Source organism: Octopus bimaculoides, chromosome 5, assembly GCF_001194135.2.
Source record: "Octopus bimaculoides isolate UCB-OBI-ISO-001 chromosome 5, ASM119413v2, whole genome shotgun sequence".
Lineage (NCBI taxonomy): Eukaryota > Metazoa > Mollusca > Cephalopoda > Octopoda > Octopodidae > Octopus > Octopus bimaculoides.
Window position 1 is genome coordinate 106,738,675 of NC_068985.1, and position 18,873 is coordinate 106,757,547.

At 33.3% G+C, this 18,873-nt stretch overlaps 1 protein-coding gene across 19 annotated transcripts in view; it reads right to left on the bottom strand.

Moving 5' to 3' along the window:
* The window catches only part of LOC106874089 (calcium/calmodulin-dependent protein kinase type II delta chain), a 343,297-nt gene that overhangs the window by 194,814 nt on the left and 129,610 nt on the right, over positions 1-18,873 (bottom strand). For 15 of the 19 annotated variants that reach the window (XM_052967919.1, XM_052967916.1, XM_052967912.1 and 12 more), the window contains exon 6: positions 6,914-6,986. The exons of the other annotated variants lie outside the window; for them this stretch is intronic. In XM_052967919.1, coding sequence (XP_052823879.1) covers positions 6,914-6,986 — 73 coding nt within the window. The remainder of the gene's footprint in view (positions 1-6,913; positions 6,987-18,873) is intronic. 19 annotated transcript variants of the gene reach the window in all.

Sequence of the window (18,873 nt, forward strand, 5' to 3'; positions counted from 1 at the left end):
ATATATATATATATATATACATACACATACACAAATTGAAAAAAGAGGACCGGTTATGTTTCCATTTCATTTTATGGTAACTGAATTTGTTTTTCATTTAAACACTTTAGAGTTTAAACCAGCCATATCTGGCCACAATATTCTACCTGTATTTTGTTTAAACTGGTAAGATCAAACTTCTCACACCTACCCTATAATGTTATTTTAAAAATAAACAATCACATCATCAAAATCTGAAAGGCCTAAGATGCATGATTAATTCAAAGCAATATGAATAAATAAGAATTGCATTTGACAGAGTAATCTGAATGCTAAAGGGTTAAATATTTGATATACTTTTTTTTTAATTGCCATATTTTAAAAAATATACAGTCCCTACATTTCAAGGAATTTTGTAAATAATTAAGATTTTGAACAGGTTTTGTAAAATGACTAACCTTATTTTAATAACTGAATAAGTTAGTGTTTGACCATAACAAAACATTCTTAAAATAATGAAGGATTTTAATTCATGTGAGAGCACTTGGAAAACTGGATGTACTTTAGACTCACAAGTTATAGCTTGCGTGTTTGGTATCAAAACAGTTAAGCTCCATATCTTACTCTTGAATGTTCATAATTCAAACATAAGATTTAATAAGAGGATTCAAATGCAGGCTGAAACCCACTAAATGAAGTTTTATTCATAATGCAGCAGCATATGCTTAACCTCTTTTTAACAAACATGTCCTAAAATCAATGAATTACAGTGAAAATAACTATACCCACCTTACCCCACCTTATACACCCAAAAAGAACTTCCCAGCTAAACAGTTTTGACTTATTGGAAACAAATACATGAGGTTAGAAAGATACATAAACATTTCAGATATTGGATAAAATATTCAATTTCCTAGCTACCTATTTTCTTTCTCTTCTTACATTGGGTTGTGAAATTCTGCTGGAAAATTGCAAAATAAATTACACACACAACTCTGTAAATTGATCTTAACTGTTGTTCTTGTTATCATCATTACTATTATTATTTATTATTACCATAAATATAACATTTCACTGGAATTTCACAGTTAAATATAAACTTTTATTCAGTAATAATTAGATTCTACAGGGAGTAGTGGGGATATAAAAATATTTTTTTATCAAACACACAAACACTAACAAGGAACATGCTTTAAAATGGATTACGAATCAATAACAGTTGTATAGTTGATTTCCATCGAATATTAAAGAATTTTTGTAAACCCCTTTTAGTTATGAAATAAATTGGAACTCTTTATGTATGAACTTGTAGAATTGCTGGCAAAATTGAAAATATTGTCATATTAATCTTTCACTTGACTTGCAAAACATATTTGTAGTACTAATGAATAGTAGTAACAACTGCTGACAAGACAATGAACACCTTCTTATGAAGATGACAAAGTGTCAGATAATGGTAATGTATTGGTCAATTTTAGAGAGGGGGTGTTTGTATTGCAGTGTGTTGTGCATTGAAAGAAGAGGGTTAGAAAATTAGAAACTAATATCCATATATATATATATATATATATATATATATATATATATACACACACACACACGTTTTTTTTTTTTTGCTACAGAGCCTTGAGATGAAGTGGACATTTACAAAGACAAGTTACAAACAGTGAGGTGGCCTTATACAGAAATCGAGAGAGAGAGAGAGAGAGAGAGAGAGAGAAAGAGAGAGAGAGAGAGAAATAGAGAGGGAGAGGGAAAGAAAGAGAGAGCATAAAGTAACAGGCTCATATAGCCTAGAAGCATTATATGAAATCTTATTTTAATAGTTAATACTGAATGGGAAGAGGAAAGCAATAACCATCATTTGAATGAAGTCCCAGGGAAGAGAAATGAAAACAACTATTTAAAACTTTAGTGCAGCTTCAATACCTTACAGAATTCTACTATGATATGTTTATAAGGAGCCAATTAAAGTGTAGTTCTACTGGTCTATGATTACAAAATAATTTCAAGATATAAATTGACAGAGTGATGAATTTCATCAAAACATAATCTCAGAATCTGTTTCTAAAGGTTTTTGTTGGAAATGGAAAATAACTATACCATAATTGTACAGTGTCATTTGATTGATTTTCGCTGCCTATATGTGTGTGTCAGTGTGTGTGGTGGAGGGTGGGGGGTTACTTTTAATGACCAGCTTCTCAGTGAAATTTACCATTTTGCTGCTTGCTGCTAGCACTATGTTCTACAGAGGTTTCATGAAACATTGACTGTTGAGTAGACATGAACTAAGACACTAGTATCTTCAAAGGTCCTTGACATACTCATCTGTTAAGTAGACTTCATGAAGCGTATCTCCTCATAAATCATTAGAATAATGACATAGTAGCCCTAGATCAAGCATGGCTTTAATTACAAATGTTGGAACACCTTTTGTATTCTATAAACATGTAGATAATTCAAGAATTAAAGTCGAATAGTTGCATTGCTTAGTGAGGTTGATGATTTTGGACAATTTCAAACCTCAAAAGTCCTCACAAATCAATAAAAACAACATGAGAATCAACTATATTTCACATTTAACAAATTGGTTTGGAATACTGGGCAAAACAGCTTTAGATTTTGGTCACCACCAAGGTTTATTCTACCTTTCAACTTTTGGAGGTTGACAAAATAAATACCTGGTAAGTATTGGGATGGAGATGATAAAAGTAACTGCAACCCATTGTAAGTCATTACTATGATTATTAGTGGTAGAATTTATCAACTCCAAAGTACCAGTCTAGTGTTGGGGTCAATTTAATTGACCACACTTGGCCTTGTGCCAAAAATTTGACACAATCATTATATAAAAAAAGAGAAAGGTAAGATCTCAGCAAGTTCCGAGTGTAAACTGATTTGAACTCTCAGTTGAAGCCAATTCATTTCACTTACATTTGCAATTCTTTACAGAAAGGTCTTGCTCTATCTTTCTCTTATGGCTTATTTGTTTTACAACACACTGCTTCATTTATGCATTCTTTTTAAACTCAGATGAATAGAGAGAGATGCATATAACAGACTAAATAGCATATTTGGCTATTTCAACTATGAATAAAATAAATTAGCTAAAAAGAAAAATGTACCTCTTTACATGAAACATTCTTGGTCCAGACTTGCAAGTCATGCTGACAATAATTAAGATCTAAAATCTTTAAAGTGTCTGATTTGCTTGCATTAATTTATAAAATTTATTGCACAAAAATTTGCTTTTTGTGCTGCTGCTTTTCATATAATTTTTTTCTATGTAAAACGAACCAGCTTCCTAGTAATTCATACTAACTTCAACTGAAATGTGAAGAATATAGGAAGATAACAATTTGGAAAAGTAAACAAAAAGTGAATGCTCGATCAAAGTTAATTATAAATTGAAATTAATCTAAAATATTGATTGGTAAAGAATTGGTGAAGTTGTAATGTCATGTTTGAAATCAACATGATGCAGTTAACTCCTGCCACCAAAATTTAATATATAAGTTTCCTATGTCACAATGGTTTTAAATATCAGGCTATTTGTATAATTAATTCATAGATCAAATATGGATCAGTACTTTTATAGCCTCCCAACACTAAGTAACTCCACAGTCACAATTCTACAGTCTTAGCTCTTCTTGCAAAGATTTTATTCTGGTAGAAGTTGAACTAGTCTTCCATATAGTCTAGCACTGTTTCCCATATGACTTACATGTTTAATATCCATTTTTAATATTTAAGAATATACATAATTGCAGCATTCATACTTTATTTATTTAGTTATTTATTTTGAAAGGATTTAGTAATGGCAACATGGGGATAGAGATTGGCCCAGATCAGACCATGCACTCAACTTACATGTATATTAGTGTGAAGTGAAAGATATTATTTGTGATGAGTAGATAGAATTAGGTTAATAGAGGAGTTGAGATGAAGATCTGAAGTAGTAGAGCAAGCAGTTGATAATGCCAAGTTAAATCAGATGACCTACTTATTTTACTATGCAGTTTAAAACAAACAATAACAACAAAAACAAAGAGAAAACCAAGTCAGGGGAGAATATCATTGTAGTTCTTCAGCAGAAATAGTAGTTATTGAAAACTAGCTAACTAGGTTTTATGAGTGAGCTAGATTATGTGTGTGTGTAGAGAGAGAGAGAGGGGGGGGGGTTGAAAAGACAGTTGAAATTTCATTTACCCTAGGTGAAGACTAGGTCAGCTTTTGGGTGCTGCATATGATGCATTATCATCAGCTTTCAGATTTTGACAACAACTTTATTTAATTCAGAGATGACCAGTTTATGAAATTGAAGCTGTTTGTGATTACAGGCATGGCTAATGTGTTTATGGGCTCGATTTTGTTTCTAGCATTCAACTCTGCAGAATAACTTTTACTGGGGTAATTTTGCATGAATTTGATAGTTTCCCATGACAAATGTAGCCTTAGTGCATTTATCAAATCCAAATTCTATTGTGATGTTATCACAAAATTGTTTCACTACGTGGAGTGCATACAGTTGTTGATCATTTCTTGCAAAAAGTTTCAAGTCATCCATATTAGAGAAGATGATAGATGGCTTTTTCTATATACCTTGTATCCATAATTTGTTTCATTCAGGAATTTACTTTGGGGGAAACAGAGCTAAACAGAATAACAAAGGAGATAATAATTATTACTTCTTTCTGAAAGATCTTTCTCCTTCAGCAACATGCTGACTTTCATGTCCCTTAGACATATACTATATAGCATTAGATAAATGTGTTTCTTGAGTCAGATTATACAGAATGTATACTGCACCCTGCAATATTATTATTTGTGTCTGTATATATAACACTTCGGATCTTTTCTGTGATTTTCTGTGTTTCTGTTAACTACAAATACAATTGTAACTACTACTTTTTTTTTTCCAAATACAGTTAATCTCTCTGTCTTTCTTTCTCTCTCCTTCACTTGCCAGAACTATACATTTCAAGAGTTTCTCAACCTTTTTTCATCTGGAAGGAGTGAGGTGTTGATCCACAATCTTCTCAAATCAGTCTTTATTTTGAAGGATTGTCATTGTTACTTGGTCACTTTCAGTGGAACATTTTGAGTAACAGTTGTAACATATTTTACCTTTTCTAATTTAGTGATATTTAAATATTGCTCACCAGATATGAGTAATACCTATGTTTGTATTTTCACTTGGCTAACATTATCCCACCTGAACTTGGTTGTCATTTTATTTTCTTGTTTTAAACAAACTCTATTACTATAGGACTACTTATGACTTCAACTCTTACGCTCATGAATATGTTATGTGTCAGTATGTTTAAAGATAAATGCTATCATAATAATATAAATTGTAGCATATGTGCAATGCCACACATTCAGTGGATGGGTGTAGTCACTTAATCAACCCAGTATGTCACTGGTGCTAATTTTATAGATTTAGAAAGATTAAAGGCAAATTTGAACACAAAAAGTAAAAGAATGAAACTAAATACCACAAAGCATATGATTCTACTGGTTCTGCTAATGCTGCACCAGTAATAAGGATAATTGTTTCAAACATAGGCACAAAGCCCAAAATTTGTTGGAAGCAAGAGATTAGATGATTACATCAACTCTAATTCTTGACTGGTTTATTTTATCCTATAATAATAATAATAATTCTTGGTTACTTTAATTTATCCTATAAAAAATTTTGGTTACTTTATTTTATTTTATAATAATAATTCTTCCTACAATAAGTACAATGCCAGATATTTGAGAGGAGAAAAGCTAGTCAATTACACGAACCCCAGTGCTCAACTGATATTTATGTTATTGATCATGAAAGAATGAAAGGCAAAGCTGACTTCGGCAGCATTTTAACTCCGGGAGCAAAGCCAGAAGAAATACTGGTAAGTGTTTGGTCTAGCATGCTAACAACTCTGCCAGCTCGTCACCTTAAATCCTATACTAACAATAATAATAATAATAATAATCCTTTCTGAAATTTGGTGGGAGGTGGGTAGTCAATTATATCACCCCCAGTACTTGATGGATACTTATTTATCAATCCCAAAAGGATGACATGTGGAATTTAAACTCAGAATGTAAAGATGGGTGAAATGGTGCGAAGCATTCTGTCTGGCATGCAAATGATTCTGCCAGTTCACCACAGTAGCAGCAGCAGCAGTAGTAGTAATAGTAATAATATTTTATTACCACATGGATTGACAAAAAAATCAAGGACAGTACAGGACAATCCAGTGTAGTGTTACATTTAACAACAAAAAAGGTGTAAACAAGAGAATATATGGAATTATTGTATTTCTCTCCAGTATAGAAAATGACTAAAAAAAAACAAAAAAAAAACAGCATTATTAAGAAAGATTGTAAAATGTTTTTGAAAAAGTAATTTCTTTAAAATGAATGAAGTAGAATCCAAATGATTATAATCAATATTTTTAAACAACATTCAATATCAAAGTTACATGAAATTGTTTTCAGTTTAAATTTCTTAATTATTAAGTATTTTTATCTTGAAATTTGAAAACTTTCTGTATCAACATTCTATATAAGGTTTTTATATACAATTTATATAAAATTAAAAAAAAACACATTTTTAATTGATGTTTTTTTTCTTCAACAACAAAGGAAAAAAATAACAATAATGATGATTTAAATGTGAAAGCAAGATGAAATATTTGAATAGAGATATAAGTCAGCAGTAGTTGATGATGATTATGTAAGAAAAATAACCAAATGAGTTGTTATCAGTGGCACTCTAAAACATAAGCAAAACTCAAGGAATGCTGCTGTTTTATTTAATTTTATTTTTGTTTGCAAAAGTTTTGAAGACTAAAACAAAGTGAAAAAAAAAAGGACATTGAGAACATGATAATAATAAGATGTAGAAATAGTTAAGAGCTAAAAGGAGGGGGGATTTACTCACCTTCAGATCTCTGTGTACAATACCATGGTGATGGCAATAATTAACACTCTCTAATATTTGCTGCATGCAGTGACTGAAATATGAAAGAACAATGGATTTGCTGATCAAAAAGCAGCTCACATGTCACCATAGCAACAACTGTCTGACTGACTGACTACCCCATGCATTACTAGTGCAGTAACTCCGCTGCAGCTATGCTTTGGATGAAAAATGGAGGGGAGAGGGATTGGATTTTGCTTGCCCGACCACTATTCTGTACACTAGCTAGGCAGATTTTCAGCTTCAGAGGACATTGATGAGGCTATTCAAGTGTATTGAGGAATAGACGATATACATGCATTTAGGTGTATCTGATTATGTGCTCTTACACATGCACACACACACACACACACATACATACACACTTTCTTCATTCCTTTGAGTTGTTGGCTTCTGATGGAGCCTTAGGAGCACTGTAAAGAAATACGGTATGTCTTGGGCTTTTTTTAAACCTACCAGAGTCCATTCCTCTCCCATGTCTGATCATAGCCAATTTCTTTCAGATGGAAAAAAGAAAGATGAAAGAGAGAAAGAGAAGATTAATCAGCCCCACCACCACCACCTCCCCAGTGAACTGGTATTTTATTTGCCTTTTATCCTTTCAGGATTTATAAAGTTGACCTGGAAGGGATCTGAACTTCAAACACAGGGAGTTGGAATGAATATCACAAGCTATTTTACGCAACATTCTTACGATTGCCAATTCAGTCTACATACATATATACATACATGTATATGCACATACACGATATGCATGGGTACATATACATGTTTATATACACCTTTATATACACATATGTGTGTGTGTCTGTGTGTGCGCATGCATGTGTAATGAACCTCCACCTCATTTACCCTCCTGAAATGCACACACCTTTGTCATTGCCCACCTCTCTTTCACGTCACACTTCCACTGACAGTCTTCACTAACTCTCTTTCCATGTCACCTCAATACCTGTACTCTTTTTGTTAGCTCAAATTACCTTCCCCCTTCCATACTACTGACTAGTTAGTACTCCTTCACCATCAGGCTGCTTCTAAGAGATAAACATCAAACTCTCTTAATCATTGACCAGTCTACAGCAAAACCGTATTTTTCTAGGCTACTGCTGCTTATCTCTCCATGTATACATTCCTATTATCATTCATTACTCTTGTAGCACAATCTATCATGTTTTACCAATTCACTTTTCCACCAACGTCAGCCCTCTTCTCCCCACTTCACACTAGTCCATTCTCTGCAACTGCGCTTTTCAACTCATTTTCCCTTGAATAAATGGAGACCACACAGAGCTAAGAGGAACCAGACACAAGGCAACCCTCATTAATTATGGTGTAAGGATAAGTTGCATCCTTTTATGAAGTGGTGGGTGAACAAATGGAAAAATAATAGGTTGGAAGGACGCTTAGTCTTGTCTTGGCCAGGACATGACAATCTCTCCAGTACTGATGCCACAATAAATACATCCTGTACACCATAACAAGGTTGGTGAATGAAACATTGTAGGGTTCAGGAGAACATTTAATCTCAACGAGGGCATGACACCCTTGCTAGTACTAGTGACATGAAAAAAATGCACCCAGTACACTGTGTAATGTGGCTGGTGTGAGGAATGGCATAAAGTTGTAGACAATGTGCCAATAATAATAGATGATAGAGGTGTGGTCTCCAGTCCAGCCATTTCTAAAAGAGCACAAACTGTAAAGAACTGTCCAACATATGTCAGCATGGAAAGTGGATGCAAACTGATGAGAATGATGTGTGTGTATCTATCTATCTAAGATAGATAGATAGGTAGATAGATAGATAGATAGGTAGATAGATAGATAGATAGGTAGATAGATAGATAGACAGATAGATAGGTAAGTAGATAGATAGATAGATAGATAGATAAATAGATAGATAGATAGATAGATAGATAGATAAATAGATAGATAGATAGATAGATAGATAGAGGTACATGTATGCACATAAATATGTGTGTGTATCAATATATACACATCTGATGAGGAAATTACTTATGTAATAAACGTTTCCATAGTTTTTCTATCTGTTGTCACTGACCTGTTTGGTCTGTTTCAAGTAACTAGGACAGTGCATGGTCTTTCATTGGTCATTGATATAGTATGAAACAGAAGTTAGTCAAGAGATTTTATTTTAGGGTGATACTGTCCTTCTTAATAGTTACAGTTTAACATGATTGCAGCATCATTAAATTACAGATCTGAAGCACCCAAACACATATACATGTCTACATGTGTTCATTTTTACATATTTTTACGATGTTTGCATGGGTCAGATGGAATTTGTTGAAGCAGTTTTTCTATGGCTGGATACCCTGTTCTATCACCAGCCTCCCACCTGTTTTCCTATGACCAAACATGATTTTCACTGAGGCCTAGAAACAATTACATTGCTTAGACGATAGTGATGCTCATTTGCAACCATCACATAATGTCAAGACAAGGGTACACACACACATACATATAGACAGCAGACTTCATCTGCTTTCTGGTTACTGACTCCACTCACAAGGCTTTGATAAGCCCAGGGCTATAGAAGAAGGCACTTGCCCAAGGTGCTACGCAGTGAGACTCAACTTGAGACCATATGATTGGAGAGAAAGCTTCTCAACCACACAGCTATAATTGTGTCTATCATAGCCACTCCAGTGCCTAACGCACCCATACTCGCAGTTTATATATAGTACATACATTCATATATAAAACCTAATTGTAATCGTTTAAGTAAGAATGTTGATCATAAATACATCATCACTACTCTTAGGACTACTAATCTTTATAGTCGGGATTATATCTTATTCGTTTACGTGACACTTTATTTATATATTGTTTATTTAGGGAACCTAATAGAAAATTCTCCACTCCTTTTTTGATTTATATGTGAAAACTAAGGAAGATGTCATTCCTTTACATATTTAATTAAATTTAGCTAAACATGCTTCCTCTTATATGGATGAGAGAAATGTTTAGTTACTGAAAGTGGGGAATGCATGGAAAAGAGAAATGGAGAGGGGGGAGGAGAGATGGAGAGAAAGAAGGGAGAGAGAGACAGAGACAAACAAACAGAGGAAGGTCTATCCAATAATGGTGTGTGTATTTTTGCATGTGAGTTGGTTCACTAATGATACACTGACTAAAATTGATAATTTTATATTTTGATTTGAAGAATTTTTTAACCATTTCTCTCACAATATTCGCATCTGATCTTTCTCAGTAATCTTTAAGCCTTTTATTTAATTCCTAACCATTAAATGGTAGAGATTTCTAATAACTTCTTTCATTGCTTTTCACTTTTTTGGCCCCTGTTCATTTATTCTTTTCTAATTAAGTATTTGTGGTAAATAACCTGTCTTTATTTTACTACTTTACTATTTATTTATATTTCTATAAATTTGTATTGTGTGAAGATGGATATATGACTGAGAATGTGTGTTTTGTAGAGAATTGTCTGTATATATGTGTGTTCCTGTGTGTATGCATAGAATGATATAAGTGAAAGGCAGATGTTCACATGTGAGAGAGTGTGTGTGAGAGAAAAAGAGAGTATGTATGTGTAAGAATATATACAAATACACTAGTGCAAACACATGACTGTGTGTGTGTGTGTGTGTGTGTGTGTGTGTGTGTGTGTGTGTGCTTGCTTTATTTTCAATACTAGGTCAAAGTTCACAGATATATGTGTATGTGCACGCGCAAACATCATGTATACATAGCACAGAGTGAAACCAACGTTCTGTAATGAGAAAAACAGGTGTGAGGAGTTCTGGAGTACAAGGCAGAATATCATCACAGATTATGACAGCCTTGGGGAAAAGTGTATATGAAATAAATGCAGTACACATGCCATTATTGATCCAAGGAAGAGACTGAATGTTAATGAGAGGTTATTGAATGTAGGGAATGCATGGGAGAGAGAGAGAGAGAGAGAGAGAGAAAGAGTGAGTCCAGCCCATTTGGATCTGGTAAAGAGACCAGCTACCAAAGTTGACAGCACGGTTAAAGATATGAGGGCAAGCAATGTAGATGAACTATTGACAATACCCAGTAAAATAGGATACATGCTATTCACACACACAGCCAATTAGTCAATCAAAGAGTAAAAGATGTCATTCCTAATGGCTATCACACAGAGTGCTATCATCAACTACAAAGGATATGCTCTAGAAAGAAGTGAATACAGAGGTATTAAATTGATCGACTAGGATACAAATCACAGCCACAGTCCAATGACTAAAACAAGTAAAAGATAGATGAGATGCAGTTTGTTCTGGAGCCATGATGAGATATAACTCATACTTTCTTCTTAGTGAGACAACCACAGAAGAATTTTTAAGTACAAGCCATTATAACTTGCATTTGCTGATGTGGAGAAGACCTCCGACAGGGTACCATGAACTGTAGTCTAGTGGTCACTAAGTAAACTAGATATAAATGAATGGTTTTAAGAATCCATGCAAGCTATCTATGAAGACACTGTCAGCAAAGTGAAGGTTAGCAATGAGTTCAGTGAGGAATTTAACATGCAGATAGATGTCCATTAGGGCTCAGTTCTTGTAGCCGAATCTGTTGAAGAATTAGAGAAGAAATTCTAGAAAGCAAAACCTAGTGCCAAGAAGTCTTAATATAAACTTAGCAAAGATTAAGTATCTTGTCAGCAAGAAAGAAGACAACCCACCAATGGCATCAGGGAAGTTATAGAGAAAAAATGCAGGTAGGAATTTGATATAGTCTAGCCAATGTAAATTATGGCTATGCAAGAATTAGAGTTAGGTTGACAGTGAACAATGACTCCGTAGGTAACAAATGTACAGAAGTAGTCAAGAGTTGGAAGACCTATGGGATACATTCTTTCAAATGCTTGGAAAATTCCATAAAAGTAGAATACTTCTCTTAAAAATGTGACTAAATTAGAAGTGGAAAAGGGTATTTTACAAGCATACTAAACAGGAAAAACAAATGGTGTGGAAAATATTTCATGAGCTGTTACCCCTATGAATTAAGCTTAATTGTATAAAGTGGGATATTTTCATGGTAGCAGTTCATGTGCACTGAATGAAGAAAGCATATAAAGGCTAGAAAGAATGAGAAGAATATGGGAACATGACATAAAATGAATGTATAAGGAGAGAGGCAGTCAAGCATATTTGGATCCAAAGAAGTTAAAAGAATGGACCTATAGAGTTAAAAAATATGAAGGCAATTAAGACTAGTCTCTGAGATGCTGAAAATATCTGGTGAAATAGGACAATGCTAGTCACATGCATAGTCAATCAGAGTAAAAAGAAGTGTCTAGCATCAGTGTACTTGAACAGAGCATGAATAAATTCAGAGAAAGACTGAGTATAAAAAGAAACAGATGCAATGTGCAAGAGAGAAGGTTGCCCTGGTACAGACTTCTCATTGTGAAGGATGACAACTGTGTAAAAAAAAAGTGTCAAGCACTCAAATGGAAAGAATCTTTAGAAAAAGGGAGACATGAGAAGTAGTAAAAGTTAGTCTCTGGACGCTGAACATCATGAAGGAGATGAAGAAAAGGAACACAAGTGGAAAGATGTTGCACTGGAGTAGACATGAACACCCCACATGAACAAAAAAAAAAGATTTTAAAAATTATCAAGTTTGTACACACACACATATGTATATATTCACACATTGTCCTAAACCAGGACTGCTATGTTATGTTGGTAAATAATCTTTACTCAACAATGTCACCATTTACGAAAGATTCTTTAAGAAACTTTGGATGGTGCACCAGTTGCAAGCCAAAGTAATACATGAGCAAATTAAAAATCTAAGCCATTATCTCACTTGGGTGGGGGAAAAAGAAGTGTTAGAAAAGTAATGCAAAAAGGCTGAATGTTGAAATGGAAGTAGTTTGGGAAAGAAAGATGGACAGTTGAATAGGATGAATAATTAGAACCACAATAACATCCCAAAGTATGCTGTTCAACTTATAACATTAAACTAATTTTCTCATTCAGTTTCTTTTTAATTCTTTTCACTCTTTCCTTCTCTTCCCTCTTTCACAGACAATTTTTCTCTCAGATGATAATGTGTGTATGTGCATATGTATGCATACCTAATGTTTACATATAAGTATATATGTATGTGTGTCTCCTATATCTACAGATGTATATTTATGCATAAACACTCAACATGCATCATCATCATAATTATCAACGTAGTTTTATGTCTACTTTCCATTCTGGCAGGAGATGTACAGGTCACCAAGGACAAAGTCAGTATATAAGGTGCTGCTCACCTAGATGGGTTAGTGAACTGCACCTCACTCATGCCTTTCACTTTTGGCTTGGTTGCTACAGCAGGCTGCCCTTCCTAATACTAACCATTTTACCAAGTGCACAAGGTACTCTTTTTGTTTTGTGACACCATCACTTGAAAGAAGTCATGTTGTCAACAAGAGTCCACTTTAGAAAGTGTAATGGACACTATTCTGTGGCACCAGTGCTAGAGAGGTAACTATATCAATGATAAGACTAAAGGGGCTTTTGAACCTATGTCTCTATGTCTCTACTTGCTCACTGACCTCTTTACAGATTAAGAGGCAAGGTGTGAGTGATTCAGTGATAGAGGCATCAATGCCAATGGTATGTCATGACAGATGCATGATAGGGCCACTGCATTTCCTAGACATATGTACAATCAAAGTAATGTGATCAGGGGGATAAAGTAATGGCAGAAGGCAATATGATCAAGGAATTAAAATGATGTCAAGGGAAGAGTAAGAAACAAGAGTATAATGGCAAGCACTGATGTCACTAGTGCAGGAGTGGATGACAAGGATGAATATATATATATAGGGAGAATTCACAAAAAAGAACAAAAGATGAAGACAGATGTATTAGTATAACGGTCGGGAAGTGAAAAAGTCTTTAAGCCTACACTCTTCCACAGAAAGAAACAAGGAGAGAAAAAAAGAATGTGTAGTGGCTAGCGATCTATCATGGTGAATATATATATAATTAAAGAGAGAGAGAGAAAGAGAGAGTGAGAGAGAGAGTGTGCAAGCATATATATGTGTTGATTTAAATTAATATCTACTATAATAAATTTTGGAGTGAATTTATATATTTCATTTCCGTTTCACTAAAGTGTAGTAGGAAAAGGAGGGAAAGAGAAGAAAGTGGGGGTAGTGTTCAAGAGAATGGAAGAGTGAAAGGTAGAGTTGTGAAAGAATGAGTATGAGAGAGACAGGAATAGGAGATAAATGAGAGGAAACAATAAAGGGACAATAGAGAAATGGAGAGACAAATGACGGGAATGAAAAAGATAGTAAAATATAAACATGGCTGATGGTGAAAAGAGAGAAATTTATGGGATGCATCTGTGCAGCAATAACAACAGAGGTATTTACACAAAGACACACATACATAAAAATATTCAGAAGTCACTTTAAAATGAACACTCATATCTCATAGTGATTAAGTCCACAGACAAATGAACACAGAGAAATACAAATACAGCACAAGAGCTAAAAACACATACATACATAATATATATATATATATATATATATATATTGTGAATGAAAATTTGGATTAATAAGTTTAGCAATCGTGAACAGATGATCAGAAATGCATTATTTGTGGTATTGAATACTATATTTTAAATATTTGTACTGTGTTATGCATTCATTTTTTTCCTAAGTATAGATATTTAGCAAATTTTATACATTTGGTTTTCTTTTTGTAGGTTGCTTTCCTTTTCTCTGAAATTTCATTTAGTTTCTGAAATAATATAACAATCAGCAATCTGATTTATTAAACAAAATCCGGTTTCACTGATATATATTTCTAAAGTCTCAGATGAATAATTCAGGTTGAATTACGTAACAAATAATCCAAACAATGTGTCTGAAATAATAAATATAAGACAGAATTAACATGACTGTCATTCATATATCTTCTAAAAGAAGTTTTGATGCATGTATATATGAATAGATATCTTTTCTGTCCAGTTGAATTATTCATTATATATTAAATTTTATGTAACGTTTTACTCATCATATAGCTTAGTGATAAAACTAACACAGAGGTCCAAGAGTTCAACTCCTTTTAGAGACAAATATACACGCTGATCTATATTCTCTATAATATACTGCGTTGTTTGTTTGTGTATGTGTGTGTGTTTATGCGTGTGTATTTTGTTTTTGCATTTGATTTGCAAGATTCTTTATGCGAATTCGTGTGACTCTTCCTAGACACAATAATATACACACACACTCTTCCTAGACACAATAATACACACACACACATGTTTACATAACTTGTTATTATGTATTTCAGTAATAGGACTAATGAAATAAGCCATAAGTTCAACTCTTTTTAGGGATGAAAATATACGTCTATATCATCATTTTAACATTTACATTTACATGTTTGTATGGGACAGATGAGACTTCATTTAGGTAGAAATTTTAAACTCTGGATGCTCTTCCTGCCCCTACCCCTCACTTTTTTCCCAAGCAGGTTAATGTTTCCCACTGTCATTCAAATAATGGACACAAACAACACTGTTTGCAAGAATAGTGACATATTGCTCTGAGTGTGCCCACATCAAAAACAAGACAAATCTACAGTCAGTATCCACATACACATCCAACAGGGTTCTTCTAATTTTCATCTACCAAACTTCGTTCACAATGTATTGGTTAACATATGGTTGTAGTATAGGACACCAGCCAATTGTGTCCAACAATAGGAGCTAAACTTAAAACATGCCTCATCTGAAGCAAACTTAAGAGATAGATACAGCTTGTACACTTTTCTTCTTTCTTTCTCTCTTTCCCCCTCCCTCTCTCTTTCTCTCTCTCTCTATATATATAATTAATTAAAAAATAAGGAGAAAACAAGACAACAAGGAAAAAACAACGTGATGATGTAGGATGTAGTACATGCAAAGTATTAATGAGACACTCAGAGAAGGAAAGAAAGAGTGGTTGTTTTACATTTCAAGCAAAGCTCTTCTTCAGAAACAGGAGACATAAGAAAGTCCAAAAGAAAAGGAAAATGGAGAAAAAAAATTGCCAACAGTCCACATTCTTCTTTCTTTTCTTTTGGACTTTCTTATGTCTCCTGTTTCCGAAGAAGAGTTATGCTAGAAATGTAAAACAACAATTTTTCTTTCCTTCTCTGAATGTCTCATTAATACTTTGCATGCACTACGTCCTTGTGTTGTTGTTTTTTCTTGTTGTCTTTTTTCCTCCGCTTTTTTAATTGATTATTTACCACATGTTTACATGGAAACCCATCCTTCCGACTGGCTTTGGAGTACCTAATTTGTGGATTTCTTTCTACCATCGAATTATATCACCTTATTCATTCAGAGTACGCCATTTCTGCACCTTGATTATATGATCCTTTACCCATCTTTTTCTCTGCCATGACACGTGATGGTTATTTCCTTTTTCTTAAACATTTTCCCACACTCTTGTAATAAAGACATTGTACATAAAAAAATTTTAAAACTTAACCGAAACTCATTTATTCTATAATAATTCTTCTCTTACAATTTCATGACATAATCTGGCCGTGTAATGTATTTTCAAATTTAATAATACAGACTCAAATATAAACATAGAAACTGATGAAAATAGCCTAAAGTTTCTATCTTTACTTTTTAGCATTATTTATGCTAGACTAGCAGTTCAGACAGATAAAACAACATACGGACAATAACCACTATAACTTGTGTTATTCTACAATTTTTGTTGATAATTTCAGTAAGCAGTCTAGTATTTTGAAGCATGGTGTGATTAACAATAATAATCCAAAGCCATGTAACGCTACATGTAAACCAGAAACTGGAATTTACAAGAAAGTTCTTCAGGAGTGAGAGTTTGTAGAGATATGATGTTAAGAAGCAAACAGTTTTTGGAATCTGCAATGTTAATTACAAACTCACTAAATTTTATTTGAAATAATATATATGTCAATTCTAAATCATCATCTATTGGAGATAAAAAAATTGTCTAAGTGATGTAAAAGATACACATCTTGCAAAAGTCACAAAGTGGTCTACCATCAATAATATTGTAGTAATAATGTCACTGGTACAGAAATTCTAAGTGTTGCAATCAAAGCAGCCAGGAATGTGAGCATCAAAAATTTCACAGCTACTGATAGGTAGTTAAGGACAATGACAGTCATGGATGAACAAGTAGATCTGAGGAAATTCAAACATTAAATAAAAAAGGTTAAATGACTTAAATATGAAAGGCTCAAAATTTCCAGAGAATATAATGGGGACGAAACTTGCTATATTAATAGTATCCTGTGATAATCAAGCCTTAAGGATTGGAGTTTCCACAACTAATCATAAATAAATAATGTTTTTCAGTGTTGTGTGACATGAATACACATTTAAAAATAGCTGTGGTGGGTACATCAACAAGTTTTTGAAAGGAAAAGTGCATCAGCTATTGGCACCTTTTTACATTATAACAATCTGTAGAAATAGTAGTCTAATATGCATAACTCTAATGTGTGGTTTTTCTCTATAGTTATGCATAAATACATTTTACACACACACACGCACACACATCACCATCATCATTTAAAATCCACCTTTCCACGCTTGCATGGACTGAATGTAGTTTGTTACAACAGATTGTCTATGCCCAAATGCCCTTCCTACTGCCAATTCTTATCTGTTTCCAGATAGGCATTGGCAGTGGGAAGGGTTGGTGCTGTTATCAACTGTCATGAAATGACATTTCTGTTCTGAATTAGTCATGCATGAAATTCCAAGAGTTTAGGTTGCTTTGCTATGCACATAACTACAACTACTGAAAACATATACCTCAGGGATGGGCAACTTTTCGTCAACTGAGGGCTACATTGTACCATTTTCAAGTGGGAGAGGGCCACATGATAAAACACATATGCATGAAATATTACTTGCCCACTTTACACTGAATTTTTTGCAGTTCTTCTTAATTTTATTTGTCTTAGCATGAAAATTTACATTAAGTTGGTATCTCTTTCATTATTTCCTAATGGTAATAATGATGATTATTAGTGTAAATAAATTATAGTTTAAAATACTGAGGTCAAAAAAAAAAAAAAAAAAAAAAAAAAGAAAAAGAAAATTCATTGATATTTTATTAAAGAACAAATTCCGTTATCTGTATCAATGAGATTTTTGCACATTCACATTCTTTACCATATTTTGCGCTTGTAAAAATTCGTAACCAAGAAACTCATCGAGGGCCGTGGGCCACAGGTTGCCCATGCGTGATATACATTGTCTTTAACAAACCAGGCCTCCTAAAGCACTATATATTTTTCTTTATTTTTCTTCATCTCCATACATTTCATTCTACTGATATATTTGTTTGTTTATTCATTTTTTTATCTTGTTCTTTATATTTTCATTGCATAGTTTATTTATTTAAATATTATGAGACAGTCAGCTAAATCTTTGGAAAGCAAATCGTTATGATAAACATATTCTTTCTTATTCTATCTTTATTTTAAAAAATTCTATGGTTTTTACTTTATTTTATTGCATTCTTTTTCTGAATTTGTATCTACTGTTATCATTTCACTAATGCACTCCATATATGGTAATTCTGTCAAATAGATTTATTGTCTGTGACTATATAATTCTTTCTACTATAGGCAAAATGCCTGAAATTTTGAAGAAAGGGTTAGTCAATTACATCGACCCCAATACTCAGCTGAAATGTTCTGAAGCATAGTTCATTATTTATACCACATTTATATTTATGGGTGCAAATATATATATTCATTTATATACTTGTGACAGATGATGTAGCATTGTTTATGTAGCTAAAACAAATTATGAAACAGCTGTCAACTAATGGAATAAACATCAGTTGTCTCACTCAACTTCTCTTATCTATTCATTATATATAT